General features: G+C 42.1%; 1 protein-coding gene across 6 annotated transcripts in view; it reads left to right on the forward strand.

Moving 5' to 3' along the window:
- Nucleotides 1-166: 166 nt before the first annotated feature.
- SPPL2B (signal peptide peptidase like 2B) overlaps nt 167-12,609 on the forward strand; it is a 62,779-nt gene continuing 50,336 nt past the window's right edge. For 2 of the 6 annotated variants that reach the window (XM_036757399.1, XM_036757381.1), the window contains exon 1: nt 167-414. In XM_036757399.1, the coding sequence (XP_036613294.1) occupies nt 367-414 (48 nt within the window). In that variant the 5' untranslated portion in view covers nt 167-366. The remainder of the gene's footprint in view (nt 415-12,609) is intronic. The other 4 variants (XM_036757373.1, XM_036757406.1, XM_036757390.1 and 1 more) reach the window with 4 other exon arrangements.

A 12,609-nucleotide genomic window follows, 5' to 3' on the forward strand; every position in this document is an offset into this window, starting at 1 on the left:
GGGGCGGAGCCCGGAGGTTGCTGGGTAACGTCTGGCGGCACTACTGCGGCGGGGGCGGTGTGTTTCTCTTCCCTCCTCCCCACCGCCGGCTCACCGCCATCTTGCTTGCGTCACAATTGGCCTCGCGAGCCGCGCCTCGGCCTTTAACCCTGCGCCGGGGCCCTGCGGAAGCGTAGGGCGCGTGCGCAGGCGGGGCGGCCGCGGAGCGGCGCTGAGGCAGGAGAGGGATAAGAAGCGGGGCCCGGGGGTTGCTGGGTAACGTCCGGCGGCTGAGGCTGTGGTTGCGGAGTCCGGCTCCGGCTCCGGCGAAGGGAGGCCTGAGCCGTCCTACCCTGCCTCACCCTGTGACGGGGATCTTGGGCGAACATGGCGGTGCTGGCGCGGCTCCTGCCGGGACTTCTCCTTATAGCACAGGTGAGGGTGAGGGGGAGGCCTGGCTCCTTCTTCCCCCAGCTCCCCTCAGCGGCCCGGCCCTTGGGCCCAACCACGGCCCGGTGCGGGACCCCTCCCCCCACTTCTCCTCTAACTTCTCCAAGTTTAAAGAGCCCGGTGCGACCCCGAGACCCTGGGGCCGGCGAACCCCCTCCGCCTTTGACCCGCCAGGCCCCCCGTCTTACTGGAGCACCTTGAGTCCCAGACGTACCCTAAGTAGGGGGAGGGGGGCTCCTGCGAGACCAGGTGCAACCGCCTCTCTGGCTAGCCGGCGTCTTTAATCCGCCTTTTTCTCACAGAGGAGGAAACTGAGTCAGCGCAGGCAAGCTGGCCCACCCCCCAGCCTGTGCCCCAGTGCCGCTGCTTCGTTCCTCTTGTTCGTTTCTTGAATTCCTACCCATTTTTATAAACTCAGCACTTCGTATAAGCATGAAGCAAGTCGATAAGGGGTCCAAAAAATCTTAGACTAATAACTGCCTAAAACTACCCCAATGAGAATCTTGGGACACTCTGTGTGTTGTATAAATATACGTACAGAACAGCTTGACACAAATGTATTTTTACATAAAACTAACACAGTTCTTCCCCCCCCCATGAGAACTAGCCTGCCCCTGGACCTCCCAGCGCCCTGAACCTCTCCATCATTTAAATACTCTGTCACAGGTGTGTATTGGTGTTTATCCTCTTAGGTGCGCATTTGTCACGTGGCATTTGAACTTTTACACCTTGCACACAGGAGTGACTTAATAAATAAGCTGTTTGGTCAGGAGTCACACTTCTTCCCCGCCCCTTTTACAACTGGCTTAAGGTCAGTCACTGTCAGTAAGCATCTATTAAATACCTACTGTATCCCAGACTTTTCTAAGGTGAGACACTGACTCACATAAATGACTCCCAGCATTTGAAGATTTTGTAAATCTCCTAACTCCACCTCCAATAATACTTTCCCCATATTTCCCTGTACTGGTTGTAGACCTCTTTCCAAAAGCTCATAATCCCACCCACAGTTCTCCCAGGCTAGCGCTTCCAGAATCAATAATAGCAGTATGTTAATAACACACTTATTTACTCTGAAAGTTATGGTTTATACCTTTTAGAAAGTACTTTGTGTATGTTATCTAATTTGCTCTGTGAGGGACATCATACAAATATACCTATTTTACAGAAAAGCAAAGTAATTTGCTTATGGTTATGGAATGGTACTAGCAAAGCTTCATTTTTCCCCCTGCAAAATTAGGGAGTTTAAACTACCTGTTCTCTAAGGGTTTGTCCAGCCTGACATCCTTTGGGGATTTATACGGTGATTGCCTAGCACGCAATTATTCACCGTCCTTTGTGACTCATTACTTATCTAAATTAAAGTGAGTTAAAATCCACTCTGTTTTGAGGAAAGATTTTACCACATGCAGTGGAAAGAGTATGCAATTTGTAGTTGGGATCTGAGCTCAAACCTTGGGCAAGTCACTTCACCTCTCTCGGCCTCCGTGGGTTTTTTTTACGACTGTAAAGTGAGGGAATTGGACTAAATGGTCTATGAATCTATAATCCTGTGGACATGTTTGGTGACAGTATCACGTGATTTCACAAAACTGTGGCTGGGAGTCACTACTTGATGGACTGTTTCAACTAACAGGCAGCTAGTAATCTGTACTTGGATTCCCTCTGGAGCTGTAGTGGTCACTGAGTCCCCTTGTCCTGGTGATTTGCTTTACCAGGGTGAGAAATAGTCTTCTCTGAAATTCACTAACAGGGTCTGGGTAAATTCTATCTCACATCACACTTCTCCAAATTCAGAAGAGCTTGGCAAAGTTACACCTTGAATCTCATGTATATTTTGTGTTTGTGTGCAATATTCCATTAAATCTTTTATTCCTTTACTGAGACAGTGTATGTGGTTTAGAGCAGAGAACACTAGACAGAGTTGGAAGACATGGTTTCAAATCTTGACTGATGTTTACTACCTGGATTACCGTGGAAAAGCTACTAAATGTCTCTGAGCAGTGATTTTTGTCATCTTTCAAATTGGTAGACTTGCAATTGGATGGGCAATCATTAGAGCACATTCATCAGTATGTATAGTAGTGTACTGAGAAATGTTTAACAACTGGCTCTCCAAAAAAAAAAATGCCTGTGGCACACACTTGAGTTTAATATTACTAATATTTTCACTACTTCCTTAAATCCAGACAAGCAACAACAACAAAGAAATCAAATTCTGATTTATAGCATCTTCTGATTTGTGAGGTGTATAAAGTGCTTATATTGAAAATGTAACAGCCAGATCTCCTGCGCAGGTTTGATCTGGATCCAGCATACCACCAAGGAGTACATACATCTGAGACAGATATTGCAGATGGATGAGTTTGGCTAAGAATTGAACTGGAATAGGAGAGCCAGCAGTATTGCCTTTGGGTGATTGTGCAGTTTTTTTTGATGATCTCCTGCCAGGACAAAGGACTGTTGTGTTTTAACTTTAAAATTCTTGCAGTGATGAGGAATGTTGCTAGTCATGGAATATTTTGTAGCCTCAAAGATCATACAAGGAGCAATGGAGACCATAATTCATCACAAATTATGCAAGAGAAGTGGTGTAAAAGATACCATCCGTGAAAATGTATGATTAATACCAGATGTCAGACTGTATTGTAAAGTACCATAAACTTCTAAACTATTTGGTAGTTTAGTTAGTAGTTTAAATAATGTAGATAACAGTTTGGTAGCAGATAAGACCCAGAAGCAGTTGAACACAGCCCATTTACCCAAAATACAAACCACTGGAGGAAAGAGAAATTCAGCAAGACTTGCTGGGAAACTTGGAAAGCAATTCAGCAGAAATTAAATTTAGATCAGCATCTTACACTACATGCTACAAGAAGCTCCAGATTGTTTGGGGGAAAAAAAAAACCTAAATGTAAAAAGTCAGGAAAAAGAGAATAGAAGGGGAGGTACCTTTCAGATCTGTAGTTAGAGGAAGAATCTTAACACACAACCAAGAAATACTGGTGATCTTAAAAGGTAAAAGTAGGCAATTTGGATCATATAAAATTAAAAAGCTTTTGCGCAAAGTCAATGCAAAAATGAAACTTTGGAGAGAGTCAATTGGGGGGAAAAATCTTTGTACAAAGTATCTGATAAAAGCCTGATGTTTAAGATACATCAGTAACTAATACATGTGATCAAAAACCATTTCCTAATAAAGTGGTAAAAAGAAATGCAAGTACTATAAGGTATTCTAAATGAGGGCTTCTTAAACTTTTTCCACTCTTGACCCCTTTTTGAAATGTTCCTGACTCTTTGTGGGCTTGAAGGCGTGCGAAGTGCGTATGTTGTGTGTTCACAACCAAGGCTGCAGTGAAGTTGCATGATGCAACACGGGCAAGCGCTGCCAGAAACACCTTGAAGTCATTACTCATTTGATTTTTAATTAAGTTTTGGTCATTGTGTGTTCAGAAACCTTTTGCTGTTGCCGATTTTCTCACAATTAAAGAAGCACTGCTCTAAATTAATAAGATGGGGATTGGACCTGAATCATTCCAGATGAAACCCTGTGCTAGTACAAGTAAGCAAGCACGTTCTTTTTGACTTAGAGTCTTTTAGAGAGTGGCCCGGAGGCCCAAGAAGCCAGCTGACTTGCCCAAGCTTTCATTGCCTGCTGCATATGTGACAGAGGCACGACTTAAAGTATTTGTAGTTCTGAGGCCCAGCTCTTTATTGACTACGCTAGAATGGCTCTCAACTGTTAATATTAAGAAATGCAAATTAAAATACTTATAGGGTTTCACCATCAAATTGGCAAATTTGATTCTTAAAATGGAAATAGTAACTGAAGAGGTTGTGGAAAGACAAGTACATTAATACAATACCTCTGGTGAATCTGTGAAATTAGTCCCTCTCATCAAGAAAGCAGATTTGGAACTATGTGAAAAAAGTCATTAAAATGTTCAAACTCTTTGTCGACTTCCAGGTAGCAATTATCCCACAGCTGGGCATATATCCTATAAAGGAGGTTATTCTAGGGGGAAGAAAAAAAGGTCCCATATATTAGTAAAGTATTTATAACACTCTGTTGTAGGGGGGGCAAAGTAATAACAAAGAATTCAGACTCTTGGGAAGACTTGTGGTTCTAAGAAAGACCTGTATTAATTGATGCAGAGCAAGTAAACAGAAAATAAGGACAGTATATATAACAACAGAATTGATATAAGGAAAGCAATGCTAAATCTGAGAATTAAGTAATGTAATGACCAACCTTGATTAGAGAGCCGAATGGACTAAACCCCTCAGTGGAGATGGAGTGCACTGCTATTGTAGAATGCTGTCGAACGTGGTCTTTGTGTTGATTCTTTTTGCTCAGCTGTTTTTATTTGGGACAAGGAAGCATTCAGTTGGGGAGGGATGGGGTTTGACATGGAGAGTGACTATTTAAATGCGAGTAGAACTTTTAGAAAACTGCATAACAGTTACCACAACAATGTAAACAGAAAGAGGAAAAACAAAACATGAAAACCAAGCCTACAGTTGAATGCTGTGTAGTTACTATGGCCAAGTTTGTCCTGAAGAAGTGAAAAATTCTATCCACCCCCCCTTCTTTAAAGAGATTGGGGACTATAGGTATGGAATGTTAAATATATGATCAGATTCAGTTGGTGTATTTTTATTGAAGTGTCTTTTTTCCTCTATTTTTTGTTATAAGAGATCGCCCTATTGGTAGTGGAGGAATATATTTGGAAATGAAGGTGCTATAAAAACAAAAGATGTCAATTAGAATGCAAAATAAAAAATTTGGTAAAATCATTCACATGTTGAGACCAAGGTAGAACCAATGGACAGTCTGTGTTCTCCCTTTGTATCCACACAATATGAAGAGAACCTAAGGAAAGCCTCTAGCTTATTGTGAAGAGAATTTGAGAGGAGGGATGCTGTCTCATTGGGTGGATCCCTTGTGTTGAATTTATAGCAGGCCACGGAGGAGTGTCAGACAGGATGGGCAGGCTCTGATGGATTGCTGTTGGCACAATTGGAGGAAATCTTCATGGAATCACAGATCCTTGGAGTTACAGATGGGAAACTAAGACTCTGGCCATAAAGCTAGCAAATACTAGCTGGGATTTCAACCCAGGTTTCTTGAGAAAGTTCTCTTTCCATGTGATTGTGTTAACAATATGTTTGCATAAGAAAAAGTGATTCTCCTTATCCTCCAAGTGTTTTAAAGTGGGAAACAAAAGTATTATTGCTTCCATTGAGGACCTCCTCTGTAGCTTGTTCTTAGGTTTTGGTTTTTCAAAAGTGGAGTGTTTGTAAATCTGAGATTTCCTGTAGTACATGTTTCATGGACCAAAATAGTATTCCATGTGGATTGGAATATTACTCCATTTGGGTTGAGTAGTCAATATAGCATAAGAGTTGGATCTTTAGCTGATCATTGAAGGTTTGGAAATTTACTGAATGTGAAGACAAAGGTGGGAGGAAAAGTTTGGTTTAAGGAATGAGCATGTTGCAGTAGTATACTTGTGGGAAAATGGAATGTGCAGGAGTAGCTAGTAGAAGTCCTTTTTTTTTTTTTAATTTTGTAAGAAAGGGGAGAATAAATTGATCAATGAAGAGCAGAATTTGCTAAAAGAAGTTACCTTGATGTTCCACAGACAAGTCATCCTCCTGACCATGCTTTATGTGTCTGACCTCACTGCAAGGCCTAGCAGAAAGCTGGGCACGTAATTATAACTATGTTTAATGAAACCAAACACAACTCTGATTAATGAGAGGGAGTGTGGCTTAAGTGGATAAAGGGTTAACCTTAGAGTTTGGAAAAGCTGGGCTCCAGTGCCTCCTCAGATGTAAACTGATTGTATGAGAGAAAGCAAGTTACCTCAGTGTCTCAGGAGATTCTTTTTTTTTTTAATTTATTTAATATATTTAGTTTAGAGCATTGATTTTCACAAAAGTTTGAATTATAAATTTTTTCCCCATTTCTACCCTCCCGCCACTCCAAGATGGCGTGTATTCTGGTTGCCCCATTCCCCAGTCAGCCCTCCCATCTGTCACCCCACTCCCCTCCCATCCCCCTTTCCCTTCTTCTCTTGTAGGGCAAGATAAATTTCTATGCCCCATTGCCTGTGTATCTTATTTCCTAGTTGCATGAAAAAACTTTTTTTGGTTGTTGTTGTTTTTGAACGTCTGTTTTTAAAACTTTGAGTTCCAAATTCTCTCCCCTCTTCCCTCCCCACCCACCCTCCCTAAGAAGGCAAGCAATTCAACATAGGCCACATGCATATCATTCTGTAAAACCCTTCCACAATACTCATGTTGTGAAAGATTAACTATATTTTGCACCTTCCTAACCTATTACCCTTTATTGAATTTTCTCCCTTGACCCTGTCCCTTTTCGAAAATGTTTGTTTTTTATTACCTCCTCCCCCTGTCTGCCCTCCCTTCTATCATCCCCCCTTTTTTATCTTCTTCCTCCTTCTTTCCTGTGGGGTAAGATACCCAATTGAGTATGTGTGGTATTTCCTCCTCAGGTCAAATCCGATGAGAGCAAGATTTACTCATTCCCCCTCACCTGTTCCCTCTTCCCTTCCTACAGAACCACTTTTTCTTGCCACTTTTATGTGAGATAATTTACCCCATTCTATCTCACCCTTTCTCCCTTTCTCAATATATTCCTCTCTTATCCCTTAAATTGATTGTTTTTAGATATCATCCCTTCATATTCAACTATATATGTACACACATAGACACACACATATGTGTATATATATGTTTACACATATATATATGCGTATTCCTTTTAGCTACTATGATATTGAGGTCTCATGAATCATACACATCATCTTTCTATGTAGGAATGTAAACAAAACAGTTCAACTTTAGTAAATCCTTTATGATTCTCTTTCTTGTTTACCTCTTCATGCTTCTCTTGATTGTTGTGTTTGAAAGTCAAATTTTCTATTCAGCTCTGGTCTTTTCACTGAGAAAGCTTGAAAGTCCTCTATTTTATTGAAAGTCCATATTTTGCCTTGGAGCATGATACTCAGTTTTGCTGCATAGGTGATTCTTGGCTTTAATCCTAGCTCCATTGACCTCCGGAATGTCATATTCCAAGCCCTTCGGTCCCTTAATGTGGAAGCTGCCAGATCCTGTGTTATCCTGATTGTTTTTCCACAATATTCAAATTGTTTCCTTCTGGCTGCTTGCAGTATTTTCTCCTTGATCTGGGAGCTCTGGAATTTGGTGGCAATGTTCCTAGGAGTTTTCTTTTGGGGATCTATTTAAGGAGGCGATCTGTGGATTCTTTCAATTTCTATTTTGCTCTCTGGCTCTAGAATATCAGGGCAATTCTCCTTGATAATTTCTTGAAAGATGATATCTAGGCTCTTTTTTTGATCATGGCTTCCAGGTAGTCCAATAATTTTTAAATTATCTCTCCTGGATCTATTTTCCAGGTCAGTGGTTTTTCCAATGAGGTATTTGACATTGTCTTCCAATTTTTCATTCCTTTGGTTCTGTTTTATAATATCTTGATTTCTCATAAAGTCACTGGCTTCTACTTGCTCCAATGTCATTTTTAAGGTAGTATTTTCTTCAGTGGTCTTTTGGACCTCCTTTTCCATTTGGCTAATTCTGCCTTTCAAGGCATTCTTCTCCTCTTTGGCTTTTTGGAGCTCTTTTGCCATTTGAGTTAGTCTATTTTTTAAAGTGCTGTTTTCTTCAGTATTTTTTTGGGTCTCCTTTAGCAAGTCATTGACTTGTTTTTCATGGTTTTCTTGCATCATTCTCATTTCTCATCCCAATTTTTCCTCTGCTTCTCTAACTTGCTTTTCCAACTCCTTTTTGAGCTCTTCCATGGCCTGGGACCAGTTCATGTTTTTCTTGGAGGCTTTTGGTGTAGGCTCTTGCACTTTGTTGACTTCTTTAGGCTGTGTGTTTTGGTCTTCTTTTTCACCAAAGAAGGATTCCAAAGTCTGAGACTGAATCTGGGTGTGTTTTCACTGCCTGGCCGTGTTCCCAGCCAATTTACTTGACCCTTGAGTTTTTCGTTGGGGTGTGACTGCTTGTAGAGCAAAGAGTGCTTTGTTCCAAGCTTTATGGAATGCACCATTGATTTCAGAGCTATTTCTATACAGCCAGCTCTGCCACCCCAGCACTCCTCCTTCCTCAAGAACCACCAACCCGGACCTGACGCAAATCTTCAGCAGGCTCTGCACTCCTGCTTTGATCCCCCACTTAATTCCTCCCACCAGGTGGGCCTGGGGCTGGAAGTAACTGCAGCTATAGTTCTGTAGCTGCACCTCCCCCGCTGCCCCTGGGGCAGTGGCCAAACGGAGAACTCTGTCCCCCGAAGCTTTTCCCACCAACCTTCTCTGTTGTCTTTGGTGTTTGTGGGTTGAGAGGTCTGGTAACTGCCATAGTGCACTGACTCAGGGTACTAGGGCCTGTCCTGCCCGGCTCCTGGTCTGGTTGGTCCTGCTGCCTCCCATGCTGAGCTCTGCTCCCCTCTGCTCCGTGCGTGATAGACCTCATCCATCGACCATCCAGGCTGTCCTGGTCTGGATCCCTGCTTCCGTCTGCTATTTTGTGGGTTCTGCAGTTCTAGAATTTGTTCCAAGCCATTTTTTATAGGTTTTTGGAGGGACGTGGTGGGGAGCTCATGCAAGTCCCTGCTTTCCAGCTGCCATCTTGGCTCCACCCCCAGAACGTCTCAGGAGATTCTTAAGATTGTAGATTTGTTTCCGCACTTGTTTCTCCTACACTGATGAACCTCTTCAGTCTCACTCAATCAAATATTTATTAAGCGCCTACTGTTATACCAGACACTGTGCAGGTGTTGGGGATAAAAAGACAGAAACATGCCCTTGGGGAGCTTAGTTGGGACACAAGACACAACATCTACATATGCGGGTATATTAGAAAATAGGTACAAGATCATTTTAGGAAGGCATCAGTACTTAGGGGAGGAAGTGGAGCTGAGTAAAGTAGTATGTTCCAGATGTGGGTGACAATCTGCACAAAGGCACAGACACAAGAGATGTAAGAAGGCTAGTTTGGCTGGACCGTAATCATCCTAAAGGTAAGAAATGCCTACGACTAGGAAGGTTGATTGAGGCCAGGTTGTGAAGTACTTTTAAATGCCAAAACAGAAATGAATGTATCTATCTGTCTGTCTATCTGTCTCCTAGAGAGAATGGGGGAGCCCACTGGAGTTTATTGAGTTGGAGAGAGACATGGTCAGACCTGTGTATGGTGGTGGATTGGAGTGAGGAAAGCGTTGAGGCAGAGAGGTCAGTTACTAGGCTGTTGCGGTAGTCCCGGGGAGAAATGATGAGCACCCAAACTATAGGGTAATGTAGAGAAGAGGACAGTTGGGAGAGATGTTGTAGTGGTAGCAATAACAAGTTTGGCAATTAATTGAATGTGTTGGGGGTGATTGACAATGAAGAGTAGTGGATAACATGCTAAGGTTGTAAATTGGGATGTCTAGAAGGATGATGGTACCTTCTCTAGAAACAGGGAAGTTTGGAAGGGCGGTGGGTTTGAGGGGAAAGAGAATGAGTTGTGTTTTGGAAATGCTGATTATGAGATACCTATGGAGAAACGTGGGACTGGTGCTCTAGAGAAAGACTAGGGCCGGATTGTAAATCTGAGGTTCATCAGCCAATGATGAGGGGCCATTGAATTCAAGCATCTACTTTTGCAACTATCCTTTCTTTTGTAGACGCAGAGATTTTTGTCTTCTCCAAAGCACTCACCACTATCTGTATTCAGATTCCAATTCCTTCCTGCCCTGCTCCATATCTCCTCCTCTACAAGTGTATTTAACTTCTCACTTACTTCTTACTGCTATTATACCCTGGCTGCTTTCCTTTTGCCTTCAAGTATTCTTTAATTCTCTTCCACATTGAAAAACCCTTTTTTCCACCTTAGCTGGTACTTTGTTGTCATCCCATTTCTATCTTAGTTCTCATAGTTAAACTAATTAAATATGTTGGTCTGTTTTCTTGCTGCCATTTTCTCAATATTATTTCCTCTGAAAAGTACCAGCAGAGACAGTGTGATAGAATGAATGTCAGATTTGTAGTGAAAGGATTTAAATGCTAATTCTGACTTTGACACTTAATATGACGACTGTGTGATCTTGGACAAATTACTCACTTGGGACTAGTTTCCTCATCTTTAAAATGACAGTTTGAATAGATGACCTTTCAAGTCCCTTCCAATTTATGATCTTCAGTTCTTCATAATCTGGTTTATAAATTCATCTCTCAACTCAAACTGTTCTAAAATCACTACTGATTTTTTTTAAATGGTCATATAATAGAATGTAAGAACTAGAGGGGCCTTTAGACAATATAGTATCCAGGGGTGGGGAACCTGTGGCCTCAAGGTCCTCAAGTGCGGCACTTTGAATCCAAAGAACAAATCCTTTTATTAAGGACTTGAGGACCTAGAGGACTACAGGCATCCTTGAGGCCATAGGTTCCCCACTCCTGCTAGGGAGCACATTTTCTGTTTCTGTTAGAGCCAGATAAAACCTAAAGTTAAACTAAGGTGGCACAGGGGATAGAGTGTCAGGCCTGGAGTCAGGAAGATTCACCTTCCTGAATTCAAATCTGGCCTCAGACACTTACTAGCTTGCCTCAGTTCCTCCCTCATGTATAAAATGAGCTGGAGAGGAAATGGCAAACCACCCCAGTATCTTTGCCAAGAAAACCCCAGGTGGGTCATGGAGAGTTGCTAGGAACTGAAAAAACTGAATGACAAAAGACTATCTAGGCCAACCTTCTTGTCTTACAAATGAGGAAACTAAGGTTCAGAGAGGGGATTGATCTGTTTAGAATCATGCATAGGTCTTCTAACACCAGTGTCTAAGGCTTTTTATTTAGAAGGGATACTATGCTGCTCCATGTCAAATGGTCTTTTCTCATCTTTTTTTTTAAACTGTTATTTGGAGAGACAGAGTAATAAAGTATAAAGATAAAAGACTGTCTTTGGGAGTCAGGAAGACCTTATTTCAAGTCTTGACTCAGAATTGTCTAGTTGTGTGATCCTTCGCAAGTTACTTAACTTCTTTGCCTTAGGCAACTGCTAAATTACAGGTGGTCTATCTGTATCAGAGAAGGGAGTTTACATACTAGGAGTGTCGTGTGTGTCGTCCCCCCACCCCCCCACCCCAATACCACTGTAGTCATCTGGAGTAGCTCATTCTTTGCTGGCAAGGTGGATAGATAGAGTGCTGGACCTGGAGCCGGGAAGACTGGAGTTTAAATCTGGCCTCAGAAATTAGCTGGGCTTCAAGCAGCTTAACAACCCTCAGTGCTTCAGTTTCCTCAACCTGTAACATGGGGGTAATCATAGCATCTACCTAATATAGAATCAAGGGGTGTAATATTTGTAAAGTGCTTATGCAGTCCCTGGTACATAGTAAATGCTATATAAGTGCTAGCTATTATTATTATTATTAATTGTAATTCAACTGGTTATCCCTTTCTTCAGATCTCTGTATGTAAAGATCATAAAAATGGTCAGCCACATCTCCACCAAACCAGGATCTAGCTTTGGACAGGGGTATAACAAAAGACAGTTGGGAGGGCATGGTTGTCTTTCGTACAAAAATTCCAGCTTTTTTCCCCCCAACAGTTTTTCTTTAAGCACTTATCTTTCAGCCATACTAGACTTTTCTATTTTCAGATCTCATCCTGCTCCCCCCTACCACTTTTTCATGCTATCTCTTCCTTTTACATGGAATAGATTCCTTTCACATCCCTGTACAGTACATTAAAATCCTTCTCTTTCTTCAAGGTACTCAGGTGTACTTCCTCTGTGAACCTACCCTATACCCAGGTGGAAGTGATCCTTCCCTGAATCTCTTATTCTTTGTCTTTGTGTTCCCAGTATCTAGTATAATGCCTTGGATTCGTTGAGCGGAATGTCAGCCTCATAGCTTAGACATAAAGTAACCAAAGGCACCTAAGTTTCCCTTAATAACCCGTCATGGATGGAAAAGAACTGGACTTGGAGTCCAAAGACCAGTTTAAGTCCTAGCTCAACCACTTAATAGTTGTGTGATCATTGACAAGCCGCTTTACCTCAGAGGGAACAATTTTGAAAGACTTACCTCTGGTCAACAGGATGATCAACCATGATTCCTGGGGACCAGTGATAAGGAATGCCACCTACCTT

Source organism: Trichosurus vulpecula, chromosome 1, assembly GCF_011100635.1.
Source record: "Trichosurus vulpecula isolate mTriVul1 chromosome 1, mTriVul1.pri, whole genome shotgun sequence".
In the NCBI taxonomy this organism is placed as follows: Eukaryota; Metazoa; Chordata; class Mammalia; order Diprotodontia; family Phalangeridae; genus Trichosurus; species Trichosurus vulpecula.